The 22,464-nt window shown below is 39.9% G+C and overlaps 1 protein-coding gene across 20 annotated transcripts in view; it reads left to right on the top strand.

Moving 5' to 3' along the window:
- Positions 1 to 22,464, top strand: part of GPHN (gephyrin) — a 234,953-nt gene that overhangs the window by 169,614 nt on the left and 42,875 nt on the right. For 12 of the 20 annotated variants that reach the window (XM_053385637.1, XM_053385662.1, XM_053385629.1 and 9 more), the window contains one exon: positions 3,907 to 3,948. The exons of the other annotated variants lie outside the window; for them this stretch is intronic. In XM_053385637.1, the coding sequence (XP_053241612.1) occupies positions 3,907 to 3,948 (42 nt within the window). The remainder of the gene's footprint in view (positions 1 to 3,906; positions 3,949 to 22,464) is intronic. 20 annotated transcript variants of the gene reach the window in all.

Raw genomic sequence — 22,464 nt, 5'->3', positions numbered from 1 at the left:
GAAAGCTAAGGTAATTCATAATTCTGTGCCTATTTAAGGTGGAACCTTTGCATTGTTTCAAACGCTGTATCTGTTGCATTAATTAGTCGCCTCACTAATAAACCAAAAGGACATTTTGGCTGTCTCAAACTTTTAAAAGTCAACCTTTTAAACATGCTAAACATTGCCAAAAATATTAAATTTAAAGGACCCTTTTTAAATGTTAATCTTCTTACATCACAGAAAAAAACGTATCCATAGTTTTGTGTAAATTAAGTTCTTAATAAAGCAATGAATGATAATATTTTTAAACATTTTAAGGATTATACACAGGTCCCAAGATTGGTTTTGTATATGAGCTTTTTTTAAAGATCTTTTTCTGAGTCACTGTGCTCTTTCCACTTCAGTCTGTGCTCCAGGTTCTTGACACTGCCATCAGATTGCCCAGATGTTGCCTGAACATTGCCAAAGGACAGCTGTTAATGATCAATATCTAATAATAATTAATAATTAATAAAAAGTAGAAAACTAGGAAACATAGGGGTGAATATAGTAGATTAGATGCATATGGTTGGAAAAAGTAACAGTATAAGCCCTGCCCCAGCTCTGTGCTCCCTTTAGTGTCTAGGATAATGAGCATGTTTTTAAAAAATCCATTGGAATAAATTGCAGCAATTAATTTAATGGAACAAGATGCAGGGTGTAAATTAAAGACACCATTGGAGTAGGTCTTCATCTGCCTCTGTTTCTCAGTGACTGGATTTAGGGGTACTGTCTGTTCCCTCAATTATGTCTCAAGTTTAAGAACATTTAGTTCTTCATCGGCAGAAGCAATTAAGAATTGCGGCAAATACTATTTGCTTTTCCCCATTCTTATCTCTAGTTCGGTTCTGGTTTGATTTAGTAGCCATTTTACACTGATTGAACTGACACCATTTTTCTACCTGTCTATCTACCTACTTATTGTTTACATTTATATGCTGTCTGGAACTCAAGGCAGTGGACATGGGGTTCCCAAGCAGTCTCCCATCCAGGCACTGACCAGATCCCAACCTCCTTGATTCAAGCAAGGCCACTGCTCCATATTCCTTCAAACCATGCCTTGAAACCCTCAAGTAATACTGGCCCTGTAAGGGAGGTCAGTATTATCATACCCATATTGCAAGCGTGCAGGCACTCAGGCTGTGAGACAAAGGCTTTCCTAAGGGAGTTCATAAGAAGAAGAGAGACAGATTTATCTTGGAACTTATCTTTCATACAGATATGATTAACGATTACTGACATGTCATGCAGTAAACTTTTGAACTGTTACTCCATTTTCTAGTTGTATATAGAGAAAAGTAATTTAGTGTTGTTTTTCAAATGATGAAAATATATTAGCATGAGCGGAGGCAAAGGAAACTTTTATGGTAGCTAATGTCAGCAGGAATAACTTTCTAACACTTAAAAGGCAAGTTTAGCTTAAGCATAATGAGACCACAGAATAATTTGACCACACAAATAATATAGGATTCTTCGCACCACAGGCTTATATATAAGCATATATATTAACATAGTTTGCTGAAACGTGTATATGAATAAAGGAACCAGAATAGCTCTGCCTTGTCAGATATCATTAAAGACACTTGCACCAAGTCAAACTAAGAGAACTCATCAAAATAAATTTGTTTTGGATTACCTCCTTATCCTGTGCAGTATATTATCCTAAAACAACTTCTGATATCACAGCATAAGCTGCCTATATGAAAACTGACCACATGGTTTACAATTGAGCATTTTTGTGCTGTTTATTCTTATTTCTCAGGGTTACTGGGTTCAGTATCCCCAGTAATTTCATATGCTGAAATCAAAGTCAAATATTTTCTCAGGGCATAGCATAAGAATGATAGCCAGAACCATTTAATGTCATAACACCATGTATATCAGTGTGCATATGCTTTATTATATATAATGGATATATGTAATGACACTCATCTAAAATATTTTAATTGATTTAATCACCCCGTCTCAGGGTGGTTAACAGGCTTAAGTTCTTTGTACATCTTCTGAGTGTGACTAATGTTAGATACCACTCTTAGTTATTATTTTATTTATTCCTGCTTAAACTTTTAGAGCAATTCCTCAGAAGACAACTTACAAGTAAAATTCTAAAGGCAAAATAATTGAACAACTTACATGTAATAAAAGCCATATCACATAAAATTATATATGGTATAAGGAGTCATCAGTTAAAAACTTGATGAAATAAAAATATATTTAGGGTCCCCTAAGAGATTGCAGCAGCCTGAGTTCTTAGAGTATGGCATTCCACAACTGGGGGGCCACAATTGAGAAGGGCCTATTCCTGGTACCCACCAGGTTTATTTATCATAGTGGCAGGCCAGAGGAAATCTGTAGCCAGCCTTAAGGCCCAGGCAAGTTATTATAGGTGTAGGTAGTCCATCAAAGAACCTAGTCTTAAACCATTCACAGCTTTACAAGTAAGTGCTAGTGCTTTAATCTGAGCCTGGAAATTGAGTAACCATTGCAATAGATGCAAATTCAGTTTCATGGTTTTTGGAAATTTCAGGGTTATGGTGAAAAGCACAGAATGTCTGAACAGGAATGGCACTGCCTGTGTCATGAGACAGCACCACACCCAGGGCATCATTGTGGTTGTTTGTTTGTTTTTATAAAAAGATGACTTGGCCAACAATGGCCATGGAACAAGACCATGTCATGACATAGTATCATTTACATTTGGGTATTGTGTAGAACACAAGAAGGCAGTGGGCTGATGATTGGAGCTGTGTTGCCACTTCAAGCAATGACATTCTTTTTCTGTTTAAGGAAGAAAAGCTTAAGAAAGTAACTGCTGCCTCAAATACTGCAAAGCCTCTTACCCCCATAAATATTTTGAATCTACCCTCCCTTGCAAAACTGACAGACACATACACACCTTGCAATTTCATGAGGTACAAATTATACCCTAAAGTGAAAGGGAGATTTTCATCACAGTTCTCCTGTAGTATGGAGCAGAACCTTAGTCTCACAGTGCCACTTCTGGACCTGCCACTCCTAGGCTTGCCATATTTCAAAAAGGAAAATTCCTGACACCCACAAAATTGTAGAGCTTTTGGGGAGAAACAGAATGCAAGAATAGTGGTTTTTAGTTTTTCCACTGCTTTTTCCATCGCGTTGCCATACATCCTGGTTTTCCCTGACATTTTGCCAGTTCGGCAAAATCCCCCCATGCCATTTTTACACCAGAAAACCAGGACATGTAAGGAATTTTCCTGACATATGGCAAGCCTAGCTACTCCAGAATGGATCAGTGCCACCATGCCTCCCAATTCCCACTCCAGCATGAAGTTTAGTATGTCCTTAGCACACATTCCCACAGATGAACATTTTCCCTTGCCAGTTAAGACTGTCTCAATCAATTGATCCCCTGAAACTGGGGATAGGGAACCTGTGGGGTAGATCATGAATACATTAAGGCTACAATCCAAAAACAGATCCCCCAAATCAGTTAAATTTACTCTTGTGTAAATATGCTTATGATTAGGCTGTAGAATTTAAATAATAGTAAACCTGGAATATTTGCCCATATAAATCTTCAAGTTCTTTTGTATGTATATAGCTTTTTTAAAAGTTGACAATTATGGATTTCTGAAATCAAGATAATCAGTCATCCCAGAGGGTGCTTCTTATTAGGAAATAAAGTAAGATGTAAGTTCAGTTTTAAAGTACTTGTATTTTAGAGTTTCCACCTTAAATGGCCTAATCTATTAAAAAAAATGTGTATGAAAAATCTGGTTTTGGGAATGAAATGAACCCCCTGCTAATGTCTCAGTGCTGGAACCACCTAAACAGAAAACCTTCTAAGACCTACTGTGCCATCATTTCTTTTTTAACAATGTTTTCTTTTCCCCACTGCACAACCAGGCTCGGCTCCCTTCGTGCTCATCCACCTATAGTGTTTCTGAGGTATATTTTGCACGTGATCTGTCACAGTCAAAATTGTCACTCATCACCCTTTATTTTATTTTATTTTATTTGGTCTTGCACCATACACAAGTGAGGAAAAATCAGTTTGTGCGATTGGTTCTGCATGATAACCTGCAACCATGTCCAGCATGGTTTAATACCACCATAGCAGTTTGAAATCACCCTGGTGTAAATGCCAACACTTACTGCATAGCACTATACCTTTAATGGGAGACACATTTGATAATCTATGATTATGCTGTGTAATTACTACACATAAATATAACATGCTCTACAGCTTTTTAAAAATGTTCCTTCCACAAGTTCAAGAACTCTGATGATAACAAGGCCATCCAGAAATTAAAAAGTTCCTTCAGATTAATAGTTACCTTTTTATATATGAATTACTTTGAGGATATACAGATTTAATACTGAATATAGTCACATTAAAATCATATGCACACAAACTGTCCCTGTGTGTTCAGGGATAGTGGTAGAATTGCTTGTTGTTTCATCCAGCAATGCGTTCCCTTAATTCTTCTTTTTTTGAAATAGAATGCTTGCAAATATTGGACAAAGTTTCTCTATAATGGGAAATATTCAGAAACACAAATCAAATACATCTGATAAATCTCTTTGAAACAGGATTTATGATGTAGTATCTGTTCCTTTAAGAAAGCACTGTAAGATATTTTAGGTGTAATATCTATCCCAGAGACTGCCAATGCAGCACCTCTGTGTTGTACTAATGCCTCCTGTGGTTCCCATGGAAAGTCTCCGTAAATATCCCCTCAAAGATTCCCAATGCATGAGAGATTGTTTGCTTTTCCTGCTCAGTTCCCATCTGCACTACTAGCTCAGCCTCTCCTCCCTTGAACACATCTCTTAAACATGCCCCCATTTTATTAGATGGCAAAACTGGACACTCACCCTTCCTTCTGTCCTGAGCAGATGAAAGGTGCAAAGAGCTTCTCTGTGAGCGTTCGGCTGGTTTAGGTGCCTTTTTTCCATTTTGGGGAGGCGGAGGGGACATGCCTGCATTATTTCGTGATTTCTGCTCTTTTAGATGTTGCAACCATTTTGTCTTATGCCGCACACCCCACAGCCGCCATTTTGTGACTGGTGCCTACGGCACATTCTCAAAACTGCCAATGTGCCCACTGGCCCAAAAAAGATTGCAACCCCTGTTCTATCCTATGCAGATGTCTACTAACAAATTACTATGCATCCTTTGCTATTCAAACATCAGAACATAACTGTTATATAGAAAATGCATACAGCCAGCCTCCCTCCTGTGCTTACAGAGACTTTCCACAGACAGACATAGAAGAACTCCCCATAGGCATTATTTTCAGCCCTTCCTTCCCACCTCTATCCAGGTGTGGTGCTGCTGTGGTAGGCAAAACATGTGGCTACTTCCCAATAAACGAGACCTTCCCATACCTTAGTCATCCACTGACCTGCTCTGTACATATACTCATGTTCACTTACTCATGCTCTTTGTGGAAGTAGGCTGCACACCAGAGGTCTGGAGAAGATCAGATTACTGGAGAACTAAGTAAGGTGTTGAAGGAACTCGCATTATAAGGAATCATAGAATCATAGAGTTGGAAGAGACCACAAGGGCCATCGAGTCCAACCCCCTGCCAAGCAGGAAGCACCATCAGAGCACTCCTGACATATGGTTGTCAAGCCTCTGCTTAAAGACCTCCAAAGAAGGAGACTCCACCACACTCCTTGGCAGCAAATTCCACTGTCGAACAGCTCTTACTGTCAGGAAGTTCTTCCTAATGTTTAGGTGGAATCTTCTTTCTTGTAGTTTGGATCCATTGCTCCGTGTCCGCTTCTCTGGAGCAGCAGAAAACAACCTTTCTCCCTCCTCTATGTGACATCCTTTTATATATTTGAACATGGCTATCATATCACCCCTTAGCCTCCTCTTCTCCAGGCTAAACATGCCCAGCTCCCTTAGCCGTTCCTCATAAGGCATCGTTTCCAGGCCTTTGACCATTTTGGTTGCCCTCCTCTGGACACATTCCAGTTTGTCAGTGTCCTTCTTGAACTGTGGTGCCCAGAACTGGACACAGTACTCCAGGTGAGGTCTGACCAGAGCAGAATACAGTGGCACTATTACTTCCCTTGATCTAGATGCTATACTCCTATTGATGCAGCCCAGAATTGCATTGGCTTTTTTAGCTGCCGTGTCACACTGTTGGCTCATGTCAAGTTTGTGGTCAACCAAGACTCCTAGATCCTTTTCACATGTAGTGCTCTCAAGCCAGGTGTCACCCATCTTGTATTTGTGCCTCTCATTTTTTTTGCCCAAGTGCAATACTTTACATTTCTCCCTGTTAAAATTCATCTTGTTTGTTTTGGCCCAGTTCTCTAATCTGTCAAGGTCGTTTTGAAGTGTGATCCTGTCCTCTGGGGTGTTAGCCACCCCTCCCAGTTTGGTGTCATCTGCAAATTTGATCAGGATGCCCTTGAGTCCATCATCCAAGTCGTTGATAAAGATGTTGAATAAGACCAGGCCCAAGACAGAACCCTGTGGCACCCCACTAGTCATTCTTCTCCAGGATGAAGAGGAACCATTGATGAGCACCCTTTGGGTTCGGTCAGTCAGCCAGTTAGAAATCCACTGAGTGGTAGCATAGTCAAGACCGCATTTTACCAGCTTCTTTACAAGAATATCATGGGGCACCTTGTCAAATGCCTTGCTGAAATCAAGGTAGGCTACATCCACTGCGTTCCCTTCATCTACCAGGCTTGTAATTCTGTCAAAAAATGAGATCAGGTTAGTCTGACATGACTTATTTTTCAGAAATCCATGCTGACTATTGGTGATCACAGCATTCCTTTCTAGGTGCTCACAGACTGTTTGCTTAATGATCTGCTCCAGAATCTTCCCTGGTATTGATGTCAGACTGACTGGGCGGTAATTATTTGGGTCCTCTCTTTCCCCCTTTTTGAAAATAGGGACATTTGCCCTCCTCCAGTCTGCCGGGACTTCGCCTGTTTTCCAGGAATTCTCAAAGATGACTGCCAGTGGTTCTGAAATCACATCTGCCAGTTCTTTTAATACTCTTGGATGCAGTTCATCTGGCCCTGGAGACTTGAATACATCTAGACTAGCCAAGTATTCTTGTACTATCTCCTTAGTTATTCTGGGCTGTGTTTCCTCTGCTGAATCATTTGCTCCAAATTCTTCAGGTCGGGCATTGTTTTCTTTATCGGAGAAGACTGAGGCAAAGAAGGCATTGAGGAGTTCAGCCCTTTCTGTGTCCCCTGTTTGCATTTCACCATCTTCTCCTCTGAGTGACCCCACTGTTTCTTTGTTCTTCCTTTTGCTACGAACATACCCATAAAAGCCTTTTTTGTTGCTTTTAACCTCTCTAGCAATCCTGAGTTCATTCTGTGCTTTAGCTTTTCTGACTTTGTGTCTACACGTGCTGGCTATTTGTTTGAATTCCTCTTTGGTGGTTTCCCCCCTTTTCCATTTTTTGTAGACATCCTTTTTTAATCTTAACTCAGTTAAAAGTTCTTTAGATAGCCACCCTGGAATAGGCAGGTCTGTTGCAGTACAGTCAGCAGAGTAGCAGCATGCCTATTAAGTTGGATGAGGACTCATTAGACTGCAGTGGGGATCCTTTTAAAGTTAGAAGAACTCTTTATATATGGGAAGGAATGGATCATGCTAGATATAATTACAAATGCTTGGTAAGTATCTACCAGTGTAGCCAATATAGCTGGCTGGATTTACTTTTCTTCCATAGAAGTCAATGGTTATCTCTAGTCCATGCGGTCTGGAGATAGGTCAGTTTTATCAAGAGAAATGATGCAGATTGTAGTTTGCAGCCCTGCAACTGCGTTCAGTACCTGGAAAATGATGCTAAACTCTTTTTTAAAAAATCCCTTAGCTCACTAAGAGGTGTGATGTTGCACCAGCTCAAGGGTTCCCGGGACATTGTGCACATAATAGCTGAATGCCCCTGACAAACAGCAACTGTGTCGTGTATGAAGAAAGCACCAATATATCTGCCCTGTTCTGCTACAGAGATTTATAGCCTAATCCCAGCACTGACATGAGAAGACCAGTCACTGTAGTGCTGAAACTCTCCTGTCCAACCATGTGAACTGCTGTGCGCATTTAAAAATATACTAAAGTGACAATACATCTGATATTCAGTGTTTGTTTCATTATATTGTACAATTGAAAGGGCTAGAATTAGGGCCGTTTTTTTTACCACGGCTTTCCTGAACTTTAAATGCATGTGGCTTTCCTCCTCCCCCCCCCCCCGTAAAAATACATGCAGTCGCTCCATATTAAAAACACAGAAGCCATTAGTACCTTTATCTTCAAAATAAGATGATATGAGAACTTGAGGAACAAGGTTCTATCTCCCCCACCCCATCCCCACCCCAATTAGGCTTGCTTTGTTTGTTTCTTAAGTTGGCCCGATGTTTATTGTCATGTTTCCCTGTCAGTTCCAAACAAGCAGCTACATAAACTTAGTTAGCCTTATTACTTGGGTTGATGGAATGGGATATGGACTAATGAGACCACTCAATATTTTGGCAAGCTCTGTTATTATCAAGTCAGCTTTTTATTCCCTAGAACAACCCTGAGCCATTTCACCCTGAGCTTCATTTTTTCCTGCCCCTTACTAGGACCCAAAGTAAATATTAGAAGTTGAAAACATTTTTTCCTTGTTTATACATGGGGAGACATATACAGGTTTAGTCTTGACTTAGCTAGGATCACTATGATGAGCAGTGGCAACTGTTGCTTTAGTTGATGTGCTTATCTGAACACCCGCTACTGGAGACAAACAGGAAGACCATAATCTTAATCACCTGCATAGTTGCACCCCCTGGCATTTGGTTGGCCACTATGAAGCACTTGCACATGTTAGGCATGATATACAGAAGACCTGAGTTCATCCTGTCATCTTTCAAATCTTGCACTCATAAGAGGGCTTCTGATCTAGTAGACACTTCTGCCAACAGAAGAGGGAAAGATGCTTGGGATGTTGCTTTTCTTTTCCCCTTATTTCCCCTTGTAGCCTTCTTCTACCCTGTTCTGGAGGGTCCCCCGGCTCTCTGGGGCATATTTATTTTGGCGGGGGAGGCTGCATGGGGAGAAAAAATGGGCAAAAATTGCCTCACCCCTTGTTCCATTACCAGAGGTATCTACTGAGTCAAAAGCCCTTCCCTGACTGCAAGGCTACCAGTTGGACTATACTACTGACATTTGGAAAATGAACCTCTCTATGTGTTTTCGTGGAAAACTGAAACTCCTGAGAAGACTATATTCCAAAAGGTCTAGTTATATGAGTTTTATGTCTTCTTTGAACTGAACATAAACCTAATACATTTTGTTGATTCCTTAAACAAATTTATTAGTCTGCAGGGTTTATGTGACTGATTAAAGTATAGTATGTTCTGTATGGACATCTGCTGATGCGTATGTTGTTTCTTTGGTTTTTCTAGTGAATATTGTTTGTGGGAAACTATGCATATTCTTGCATTAGCAGATGCCCCTTTTTCCATCTTCTTTTTCTTGCATTTTAAAAAGTCACTTTTACATGTCTTCCTTTATAGTTGATCCTGATGGATATTCATGTTCTTGGAATTGTTCCATCATGTAAATGCATCGCAAACTTTCAATGCTGTTAAAGCTTGTTGAAAGTTAATTTCACCCATGTCATTAAAAGGATGAGAGCTTTAAATTGCAAGAAACCACAATGAACTGTTTCCAAGAAACAACAGCAACTTGGGTTTAACAGAATGAGTGTCTATTATAGTTACAGGACACTGTATTATTATGGGATCTTTCCATAGATTATCAGTTCCTTATGTTCAGTGAAATAAGAGCCTCTACCAAGATAATAGCTATAGGGAAGCATTCAACATGACACTATTCTGATTGTTCTATCAGCACAAGGATTTATGCTTGCCAGGCAAAATGATGCCCCCCTCTTCTTTCCCTTCGTGTTTTTCTGGGGGTTCTCCTGATCCTCCAGAGCAGATTTGGGGGAGGCACAAGAGGTGCACAGAAGAGGAGAGGGGGGAAGCCCTACAGTGCTAGCAGGACCCCTTGCACTGGCTTCTGTGCAGGCCCCAATATTTCCTTCAGAGACCAAGGACACCAACTAAGTTGACGCATGCATGAAATGAAGTCCTCTTGCACTATGAGATCGCCTCTGCTGCCTGTGCGTCCCCAAATCTGCTCTGGAGGGTTGGTGAAGAAGGGGAGAGTCTTGTTGCACAAGCAAATCTTGTTTCCCAGTGGCATGAGTGAGCTCACAGTGCCCGGGGCGGGCACACGTGTGCTGGAGGGCAGGGCACATAGGGTGGAGGAGCCTGTTGAGGCATCCCAGCCCTGCCCACCCACACGGGGGAAGCCCTGCCAGCTGATGTGGCACTTGGTGAGTGCAAAGCAGATACCCCCCACACCAGTGCCCCCAGCATGGCCCTGCCTAGTGCTCCTCTCCACGAGTGCTGGTTCCTCCAGTGCTGTGTGTGTGCGCGCACCTGCTTTGGGCCCCCTCAAAAATCCATGCCCAGAGACACGGCCCCTCTGGCACACACACACACACACCACACACTGTGCCCTGGTTGTTCCCTGCGTACATACCCCACTTCGCACTGCATTGAATTCCAGCTTTACTAAACTAAGGTTTGTATTCAACTAAGTCCTGTTCATTGAAATCAATAAACTTAAGTCATGCCCATGAGCTTCAATAAGTCTACTCTAAATTGAGTTAGTGTTGAGTCCTGAGTAAGAGTAGCATTGATGACTTCAAGACTGGATTATTGCAATGCACTATGTGTGGGGTTTCCCTTGTGCTTGATCCAGAAGCTGCCATTAATGCAGAATACTGAAGCATGATTGCTGATGAGAGTGAGACTCTGTCTGAATATAACATCTAGGCTCAGACATCTGCTCTGATTGCCCATTTCCTACTTGGCCAAGTTCAAAATGTTACTATTTGTGTATAAATTGAGACCAGTTGACTTGTGGGATCACCTTACCCCATATGTATCCACTTAACTACATTGATCTGTGAAACTGCCACTATTACTGGTGCCATAGCACCTATAGTTTGGATTTCCCTGCCTATTGACATCCGACAGGGGCCTTTGCTGTATTTTTTCAGTGCCTGCTAAATACATATTTTGTTCAAGCAAGGCTATCCAGGCATGTAGAAGTTACATGTGTTTTATCACTTTTGGGCTACTATTGATTTTAATCATATTTAGAATGTTTTTACATACCAGTTTTAACTATCTTTGAGAATTTCAGTGTTTTATAGTTTTGTAAACTACTTAAAGGTTTTCCTACAATTGAGTGGTATATACATATTGTTAAATACCACCCTATATCAAAACAAAAGCAACAGCAAGCTCTATTGTATGGATTCGTAATTTTGATATGTAAGATAAATTTCTGTTGCAGTGCATCTGAGCAGCACACACACAGCTTTGGAAGAGATTAGTTCTAGTATGCAGAAAACTTTGATTTAGAAATTTAGTTCTGACGATGCAAGGGAGACAGACAATTTGGAAGGATTCTGAAGCCTTTTCCAAAAGAAAATAAACTGTTACTGAATAGCTGCAACCAAGCTGTGTTGTAGCTTAATTGATTTGTTGTATATAGAAATATCTAGTAGTTAACTCCACTAAAATGTTTCATAATCTCAAACTGTTATAGATTACTTGCATTAAATAGGGTTACACTTTCAATATGCCACCAAGTCAGTCCTGGACCATTAAAGTTCTGCTTTTCCTAGTATGCAGGACCTATGGCTATATTATGACACTCTATATTGACTTTTATTATTAGCTATGGTAGAATTTAGTAATCTCTGAGAAAGGTTGACCCTTTGATGAATATTCTCTTATGTATAATTCTTGTCAAGGAGACTTTTAATACACACTTTATTAAACATGCAATCATAATTAAGTGTAGCTCTTTTGGTCATAGATATATCTATTCTTTTTTTAATGACATTTCATTAAAATTTTCTCACTTAAAATATTAGATCACATTAGCTGCACTCATGTATAAAATTACTTGGCCTTCAGCTCTGTATTTTATACAGTGTTGCCTATAATTGGTATGTAACTGGATGGTCCACACTGCTTATTTATGAAACTCCCCATAGATAGTTTTCAGTGGACACATTTTTTTTAATATATATATCTGCCTTTGTATCACAGCCATTTACTGTCACCTTCAGCTTTCCCTTTCCTGTGATTCTATCCATCTCTTTCTGGCTTCTTGCATGCGCTATGTTTGAAAAATGCTGAAACAAAATAATGAAGGAAGCCTTTCAGTTTGCTTGTGGAAGGCACAGCAGCAGTCAAATATATATCTGCCAAAACTATATCATTTCAATATACTTCAGTAACAATATCCTTCAGTTTCCAATGCAATTTTGTACAATGAAAAAATAAATGTGAATGATCTGAATATCCCCTGCAGTGCTTTGTTGCCTCTCACAGAACAAGGAGGAAAAAACTGTTTGTAAAATTCCTGCAATAAGACTAGAACCAGAACATATATTGCTTGTAGAAGTGGATTTGGTTTTTTTAAGTCAGCCTTTTCTATTTTATACAAATGATAATGCTATCTGAAAGGCTAAAAAGTTAGGAAAATTCAAGACAAATAAGCTTTTATATCAAAAGTTTGCATTTGTTTAAAGACAATGATTATCATGGAGAAGAACAACTAATATTTTATAGCTTTCTCTTTTATTTGGCACTATTTCAAAATGCCTGTTGTGATAGAGGATGTTACTATTTAAAAAGTGGGTTATGTTACCCCAAAAGAAAAGAAGGCACAATATGCAAAGAAATAATATCAGCTAAAAGGTAAAGGGACCCCTGACCATTAGGTCGAGTCGTGACCGACTCTGGGGTTGCGGCGCTCATCTCGCTTTACTGGCCAAGGGAGTTGGAGTACAGTTTCCAGGTCATGTGACCAGCATGACTAAGCCGCTTCTGGTGAACCAGAGCAGCGCACAGAAACGCCGTTTACCTTCCCGCCGGAGCGGTACCTATTTATCTACTTGCACTTTGACGTGCTTTCGAACTGCTAGGTTGGCAGGAGCAGGGACCGAGCAACAGGAGCTCACCCCGTCGCGGGGATTCGAACCGCCGACCTTCTGATCGGCAAGTCCTAGGCTCAGTGGTTTAACCCACAGTGCCACGATATCAACTATTGGCAGGTAAAGACACGAGGGGGGGGCATCATGAATAAAGTTGACTTTTTAATTCGGTATTTTGTATACATCTTTTAAAAGTTTCTGGCTTGAAAAAAAGCAATAAAATGTTCACAGCCACCAAGAGCCTTCAGATTGAAAATAAAACATAAATGTACACCATGAAATCAGTTTTTATTTTTATTTTTTTCTGGTATCAGTTTATATTGTTGGAGAAGTTGAAAGTAAAATGAGTCATTTTCAAAAAGGGGTCATGAAGTATATCTGAAATCAATCAAGATATTTCCATATTGATTAGAAAGCCAGAAGTATAGAGTTGGAAGGGACCCCAAGGGTCATCTAGTTCAACCCCTGTGATGCAGGACTCTCCAACCTCTGCTTAAAACCTCCAAGGAAGGAGAGTCCACCACCTCCCAAGGGAGTCCATTCCACTGTCAAACAGCTCTTACTGCCAGAAAGTTCTTTCTGATGTTTAGTCGGAATCTCCTTTCTTGTAACTTGAAGCTGTTGGTTCAGGTCCTACCCTGCGGTAGGACTTGCTTCATCAACCATGTGACAGCCCTTCGGATATCTGAAGATGGCTATCATGTCTCCTCCCAGTCTAGAACCATTTGTCCCTATTGAAATTCATTTTGTTAGCTTTGGCTCGGTTCTCCAATCTGTTTAGGTCATCTTGAATCCTGATTCTGTCTTCAGGTCACTATGACTTTAGAAATACCTGACATGGTTGATATGAAAATAGTTGACTAGCTTCCACACTAGCTTGAAAGCTGATATTTGACACATTTGAAATTCAGAGCATCTTGACAGTTTTATGTTGGTTTGATCGTTTTTAAGCCTGAAGATAATCATAGAATCATAGAGTTGGAAGAGACCACAAGGGCCATCGAGTCCAACCCCCTGCCAAGCAGGAAACACCTTGCAATCAGTCTTTAGTAGGATTTTTAGTAGCATTTGGGAAATGTTTATTTTCTTCCAGAATGCAGAATTCCTACGCATGTGTGCTTGAGCATATACACAGATGAAGTGGCTAGAAAATAACGTTTTCCATTTACTTTCTATTTCTTTATTCAAACTCGTACGCCTCTCATAACAAACTGCCACACCCCACCCCAATCTACATCAAGAAAAGCTTACTTGATGCTTTAGGTTTTCATCATTGCATGTTAAGTATCTGTTAAATATTCTTTGGTGTTGGGGTTGATGCCTAAAGCAGGGGATAGCATATATCTGTACAGTGTAAAGTGAGCTTATGAAAAGGTTTTGTTGAAAGGATATGTAGATATCCCAGCTTGGAGTTCTTCATTAATAGGGACAAATTGCAAGTAATGTTATTTGAGTGTTTTAAGAAGTTTTGTATTACAGGGCACCTCTACTTTTCTAAAAACCTATGCAGAACTCCTTGCAGTTTGTCATCCTTTTTTCTGTGCTTTCCGTTTAATTCGTTCAGTCATCATGCAATGTAATCTTTGGCATGTTTACTTGGAACCATGTCTCGGTTTGATGGCAAGTATTGCAGTTTTAATAGCTTAATTAAGAAATGACCCCTTGCAAGTTTCACTAGAGGGGGTAGCTCATTAATAAACAATATTTTTATTTTATAGTAATTGGTTATTGTAGAGTTCAGGTCTATCCAAACATTTTTATTGTTTATCTAATGTCAGTAACAGATCCAGATATCTATCTTAGGCATCCCCAAGAATTTAGACATGCCTAGTGGAACTTTTTTTCTTTGAATAACAGACCATCATGACACATCATGAACTGCTTGCGCACATTTCCTATGTGAAAATAGCAGAGGGAGCAGTTGTTTAAGGCATAATCTCCCACTCTCCAACATTCCTCATATGAAAATAGGAATGTTTCTCACACACCCCAACTGATCCTCCTCGACTCCCCATTTTTTGTTCCAGCCCCCATAGAGCATTTCCTAACAGAAGAATGGTGAGTGCTGCCACTACTACCCAATGGGATACACACTCTCCACTGTCCTAAGAAAACCCCTTAATCCCAGATTTTTTCTTATTTTCTTATTTGGTACATTTAAAAAGAGAAAAACACACATCAATGAATACATTTTAGAATTGTCTTATTCTCTCTGGGCTTTTGAGTAAATAGGAGACTTGCCAGCAGCAATACCAATGGAGAAGTGACCAAAGCTGTATCCAGGACTGGTCCAAGGTCCAGCTCCACAACAAAGGGTCAGGCAAGAGGAGAGGTTAGGGTTTCCATCTGGTGTTTAAGGCACCACCTTCCCCTTGGACGTGGGACCCATTCAGCCTCAGTGATGGAGGCTGAACTCACCCTGAGTATAGACAACCCCTCCTCTGCTTTATCACAGGATCCCAGCCAGCGTGGTGTAGTGGTTAAGAGCAGTGGACTCATCTGGTGAACTGGGTCCCTGTTCCTCCACATGCAGCTGCTGGGTGACCTTGGGCCAGTCACACTTCTCTGAAGTCTCTTAGCCTCACTCACCTCACAGAGTGTCTGTTATGGGGGAGGAAGGGAAAGGAGATTGTTAGCAGCTTTGAGACTCCTTAAGGGAAGTGAAAGGTGAGATATCAAGTCCAAACTCTTCTTCTTTTTACCTCCAGATAGAGGTACAAGCCTGGGCCCTTCTAGGCCTATCCTGATGAGGACTTCCCTGTCTGGGACATTATTTTATTATTGTTGTTCTTTTATTTATTAAATTTGTGTACCACCCTTTACCCAAAGATAACATGGCGGTTCACAACATATAAATACAAAATGAGAATGCAAAATACATAATAAAAGCAAACATATTTAAAAGCCTGTTGAATATTAATCAGCCCAAAGCCTGGTTATAGAGAAATAGTTTTGTGTGGCACCTAAAAATACGTAATGAAGGTATCAGGCGAGTCTCCCTAGGGAGAGCATTCCACATAAGGGGAGGCACCGCAGAAAAGGCCCATTCTTGTATTGCCACCTTCATGGAGGAGGGACACAAAGAAGGGCCTCAAATGAAGATCACAGGATCCAAGCTGGTTCATATGGCGAGAGGTGGTCCTTGAGATCTTGCAGACCTTGACATGACACCCTCCTCTGTTGAGGACTTCCCTGCCTGAGACGTAACACAAATCCAGGGGTTCAGTTGTTCTTGCCTTACAGGACACCAGTAGGGGTGGGAAAGAAATTTGATTTTGTTTCAGTTTCAGCAAGAATCTACCTAATTCACACTTTCCAAAATAAGACACAAACTGAAACACAGCTATCCTTTGAAACTCGCATATACTAGGGAAAGAGGTGTATAAAAATGTGTTGCGATACCTACACTTTGAAACTGCCTATTGATATCAGGCAGGTGCCTTCACTGTTATTCCTTTCGGCCCCTGCTAAAAACATTTTTCTGTAGACAAGCCTACCCAGATATTTAGAAAGTTGATGCAAGTTTTAATCTGTTTTTAGTTTATTGTTATTTTAACTTTTTGGAAGCCTTAAATTATTGTTGTTAATTCTTCTTATTGACAATGTTGTTATTTTATCTTTTTTGTGAACCGCTTTGAGATTTTTTACTATCAAGCACTGTATAAATTTTATGAGATAAAATAAAAATTATATATTGGTGAGAATAGCACAGAAAAATACATTATAATTTGCTTGCAAAAATCTGTACATTAGTCAAAACTACAAACAAAAGTGTCTTGGGACATAAATCAACACTAAAATTCTGATAAATTTTCCATGGGGATTTAATGAAAAAAATCGCAAACTGATGTGGAAATGTGAATTGAATTTCAAACTGAGAAACTGAGCAGTTAATCCATTCCTAGACACCACACTTTAGACATAGTTACTGCACAGTATGCAAGTTAAGAATGAAAAATATCCCCCCAAGTACATATAATTAAAATGGGCAACCTTACTTTTTTGTTTTCATTTCCATCCTAACTTAGATATTTACTACTTTTGGGGAAAGGTGTGTATATAAAATATTGGTCAGGACTTTGTTGGTGATCTGGTGGAATATCCAGTCTTAGATCAGGGAATTGGACTAGGGTGATTCATTTATTCTTTCCAGTGCTGTGAAAAGCCTATGTCCCTCTGCATTCTAAATTCAAATGTTGCTTAGTATTTTCAGAAGAACATAAAAACACTATAATTGTATATTTATTTTAGCTTCCTGGGCAATGGGAAATTATACTATATTGCTAATCATGCCTACTTATTATGGAAGTATTCTTCTCTTAGCCCCCATCATGTGCACTTTTAAGTCAAACTTCTTAATACCTGAGCTCTACTACCTTTCTCCAAACTCAGCAACAATAACTGCCAAACTTGTAAAATAATAAACAAGCACTCTTAACTTTATCAGTGTAATCTCGCAATGCTGTACTTAATGCAATATTCAATTTATACGCCATTTTGCAACCCAAGTTATTAGACACCCTCTCCACCTACATCATATAACTACCCTTAAAGGTAAAGGTACCCCTGCCCGTACGGGCCAGTCGTGTCCGACTCTAGGGTTGGGCGCCCATGTCGCTTAAGAGGCCGGGGGCCAGCACTGTCCGGAGACACTTCCGGGTCACGTGGCCAGCGTGACGAAGCTGCTCTGGCAAGCCTGCACCAGCGCAGCACGCGGAAACGCCGTTTACCTTCCCGCTATAAAGCGGTACCTATTTATCTACTTGCACTTAGGGGTGCTTCCGAACTGCTAGGTGGGCAGGAGCTGGGACCAAAAGACGGGAGCTCACCCCGCCGCGGGGATTCGAACCGCCGACCATACGATCGGCAAGTCCTAGGCACTGAGGTTTTACCCACATCCCACCCTTACCCTTACCTTTGCTCATTTCATGTAGCAGGATTTTTGTAGATCTAGCCACCCTCAGCCCAGAAATCAGTTTCCCGATTTCTCCAGTCTATGGCATCCCTTAATTGTGCTGTATTGTAGACTTACATTTGTATGATCTTGTTTCTTTTCCCTATTCCGATCCTTCTTCGGATTAATGAGGTATTAATTTTATGCCTGCTTTTATTTAAGATGAGTCAACCACTGACTACTGCCAGATAACGCCTGTTAACTGTTAATATAATTTGGGATAAACACATGCAATCTCTCTGACACTGTTTCAATCTAAAATTAATTGTTAAATAGATCTATATTAGATACCTATTATTTCTTACTGGATTTTGGAGCATCAATCTTAATATGCAATTATTGTTGGTGATTTTTCTTTCTTTTTACCAAAATGGCAAGAGGACTTACCGGTACTTCTTTAAAATAAATATTACCTAAAGTTTTTGAGCATGGATCCATTTTTCATATCACCAATATCTATTAAAACTTCTTCTTCCCTGATAGATAGTTCAGACATAACCATATCTAGATGAAATCAGGGGACACACACTTTTTATATGGGACCAAAACAAGAATTCATGATGTATGGCTGCACATGGAAGCAAGGAGAAATATGGTTTACTATTTTCTTTCCCTAGCTGCTTGAGAAATAAAATAGGCCTCACTTCCATGAACATGATTGATATAGGAGGAAAGTAGGACATATATATCTGTCAGTCTCCTAAGGTTGTGACAAAAGGAGAAAATGTATGTCGGCCTCTCCTGTTCAAGAAGATAGAGTAATGCAGAGTATTATACACCTCCAATAAATTATCTTCTTCTTTTTAGGGAAGGGAGGCCACTATAGTCTAAAAAGGGAGATACCGTATTTTTCCGTGTATAACATGCCCCCGTGTATAAGACGCCCCCTATTTTTGGGGACTCAAAATTAAGAAAATGCACTATCTGTGTATAAGATGGCCCCTTATTTTAAACCTCAAAAATTTAGGGAAAAATATAGCCTTATACATGGAAAAATACAGTAATTGTGTAGCATGCATTAATTCAATTTTAGTTTCTAAACCAGAGGAGGGGAAATGGATCAAGCCAGAGGGCTGAATCCAGAAGGGGTGAATCTTCCCTAGGCCACTTTGACAGGTGACCTATCAAGCAGGTATTTGTTAACTTTCATGGTTTTAGAAACTGCATTAATTTGCATTAATTTGTTTGACCGTTTTCACTTTCTGAAATCTTTTTTACATGGTGCTTACAATCACTCTTACTTTATTAGTAGGAAAGCACAGGCCTGTCCCTGAAAATGTGTAGAAATAGATCATTCTAGCTCCTTCACCACCGTATTAAGTTGCCAGAAGCGTATTACATCAATATTCTGGAATCTACAATGTTCCGGCCCATTCTAATGCAATGTGTTTGGCCTATAAAGTACTTTTAAGATATAAAAAAAACCCCAGAAGTTTGAACTTCTATGTTTGTTTTATTGGTATTTTGATGGATCCTGAGTTGATATTCCTGCTGAAAAACAATCAGTATTCCTGTCACAGCACTTCTTCCATCAACGTATTATATGTGGGTGATTACTTTGGAGCAATGCGATTTAACACTAAAATGAAATTAGCCTCAATCCTGTGTTACTAGCTTGGTAAGCATACAAATATAATGAAGGAAAGGTGTAGTCCTGCTTCAAGCAAATAGTCTTTAAGGGGGCAATTAAAGGTAAAGGTAAAGGTACCCCTGCCCGTACAGGCCATTCTTGCCAGACTCTGGGGTTGTGCGCCCATCTCACTCAAGAGGCCAGGGGCCAGCGCTGTCCGGAGACACTTCCGGGTCACGTGGCCAGCGTGACATCGCTGCTCTGGCGAGCCAGAGCCGCACACAGAAACACCGTTTACCTTCCCGCTAGAAAGCGGTCCCTATTTATCTACTTGCACCTGGGGGTGCTTTCGAACTGCTAGGTTGGCAGGCGGAGGGGGCAATTAATGCCTTTTAAAAATAAGATCAATAATGTTTTTTAAGTACAACTTATCCCATATCCATGCCATTATACCTCAGTGATGTGTTGAGGGTTTTATTTTTAAAAAAAATAAAAAATAAAAACCTTTCTGATATCTTTTCAAGGGAATTTTTAAGGCAGAATAGCTACATCAAGTAATATAGTTAATGTTAAAAATACATGCAGGTCAATATGTATGCCTGCAAGTTGTCAGTAGGAAGGCAGATTCTTCTGAATTATAGGTTTTATTCAGCTAATCAACTATGAACGGCAAAAAGGGGGGGAGACATTATGAGGGTCATACAATTCTGTAAGATTTCATGGATGCCTCTAATGGTGCTCTTCCGCAAGAGTCCTTCCATTTGCAGATGAGTCTTTGATTTAGCAGAGGCATACAGTAATAGAAGAGGAGATACTGTATTGGCCTGAATATAAGACACACCCACAAATAAGCCAGTGTCAGGGGAGGCTTGGGAGCAGTAGGCGGGTTGTGCACCATTGTCCCACGCTTCCGGGGTGGGGGGAGCCACGCTGCTTTGCTGGCAGCCTCCCTCCATTCTCCCTTCCTTACGGCAGCTCGGGGGAGGCTTAGGAGACACGGTCGGGACAGGCACCATTGTCCTGCACCCCCAACGGCCCTCGTGGGCAGCTGTTTCAGCAGCAATACCGTAAGGTCACAAATATAAGCCGCACTTTAACTTTTCACAATCGGAATTTGGGGGGGAAGTATGGCTTATATCCGGGCCAATACGGTAAGTTATTTTCCCCAATTGCTCCTGCAGCCTCCTGTACCTCTCCCATGCTGTTAGGAAGGCTCCCCCAAGCCTCTGCACCACATTTTCAGGGGGCTGCAAGGAAAAAGAGCAAGCCACAAAAGTTGCCTCCCCTCCTTTTCCGTTACTGCGGATCAACTGGATCAAAAGCCTTTCTGTGAATGCAAGGACACAACTGGATTCAGTCCTCAGTGATTAAGGGATCCTGACAATGGTACACACACAAAAGACATTTATGGAAGAGATGGGACCGAAGTGAATGTTCATTTTAAGAGATGAAAGGTTTCTAAAGAAAAATCATATGGGGGACTACTTATATCTTTTAATATTGAATTGACATAGTACACTCAGTCAGTTATTATCCATCTCTGAAGATACATAAAAATGTATTATACTGCAGTTCACAAAACTAATCTTTGTTATTACAAGTAACTTGCTCCGTGTTTGATATATTATTATATGCCTCAGGTATTTTCGTATGTCTCCAAACTTACAAATTACTTTGGACATGACAAAAACAATGTCAAGTGATTTTTGGAAAGTAGGCAAGAGATGTCTGTAGAAATCCCTTCAAAATTTTACAAAACAACAAATTGCCAGCTGAATAAGGAACACCTTCTACTGGTGGCACTGTGTCAGTAACATCCAAAGCCTCATAGATTGTATTTGTCAGAGACGTAATCCCAAATATCAACATTGGATGAAACTTGAATGTTACTAAAATAATAGATACCAGTTGTATTCAAGTGAAGCATTTAAACAAAAGAAAACAGTAATTAAGATCTTATATTTCAGGGATAAATTTTAGGGTGTTTAGTTCTGTGCTCAATGAAAACGTCAGCAGAAGAACTTTGTACCTTTATGAAAATATAGCTCTTTTGCCACCAACTTTAATATTGTATGAAGGGCAATAAGAGCTCTGCATTTATGCAAAGCCACAACCTGTGGTATATTATACGAATAATATTTTGTGTTCAGACTTAAATATGCATAAATTTAAAAGAAAATTCTCACTTCATAGTTGCTGCTGTGCTTTGCTTCTCTTGCTTCCTTCATTATAGCTTAGATAATCCATTACCCTTTCCTATATCTTAGTCAACACTGTGTGTATATGTCTACTAATTTGCTTTTCTGCTGGTGGTTCCACATACTGCATGTCTCTATGAAGATGAATTATAAGCTTCCCCATAAATTGTATAGATTATGGGTTAGCTTTCCACTATTCCTCTTGAACAAAATCACTATTCTCTGTCAGTGGCAAAAATTTGTTTTGATGTCACGTGTCCTCTGTACTGTATTAAATGTGAGTTGAAATGTTCTTCATAAGAGTTAGCTTATCATGTTGGCTTCGAAACTCTTCATCATTGTATAGCAATTCATTTTACCTTGACTCTTGGCTTTTAATTGTACCTGCCCTGTGCTAATCTTGTTATGATCTATAAAAGGTAAGTAATTTCTTGAATCTTTCCTAAAGATTATGGTCACATGTTCAAGGTTTCTCTCTGCTTTCTTCTTCAACTGTGGTTTTGGTTTGATGCAGTTGGTTATGTTTTTATTTAATTTTTCATGTTTAGCATGGATTTTTCATATAATTTCTTTTGTAGCATTAATCCCTGAGGCACTTTAATGTTACAATAAAAAATGAGATGGATTTTAAAAAACATTTATTGCTGTCAAATGTTTCATGACTTTGATCTATCATAGTTG

This window comes from Podarcis raffonei, chromosome 1 (genome assembly GCF_027172205.1).
Source record: "Podarcis raffonei isolate rPodRaf1 chromosome 1, rPodRaf1.pri, whole genome shotgun sequence".
NCBI classification, from domain to species: domain Eukaryota; kingdom Metazoa; phylum Chordata; class Lepidosauria; order Squamata; family Lacertidae; genus Podarcis; species Podarcis raffonei.
The sequence above is the reverse complement of the archived record's forward strand: the minus strand, read 5'-3'. Positions and strand labels throughout refer to the sequence as shown.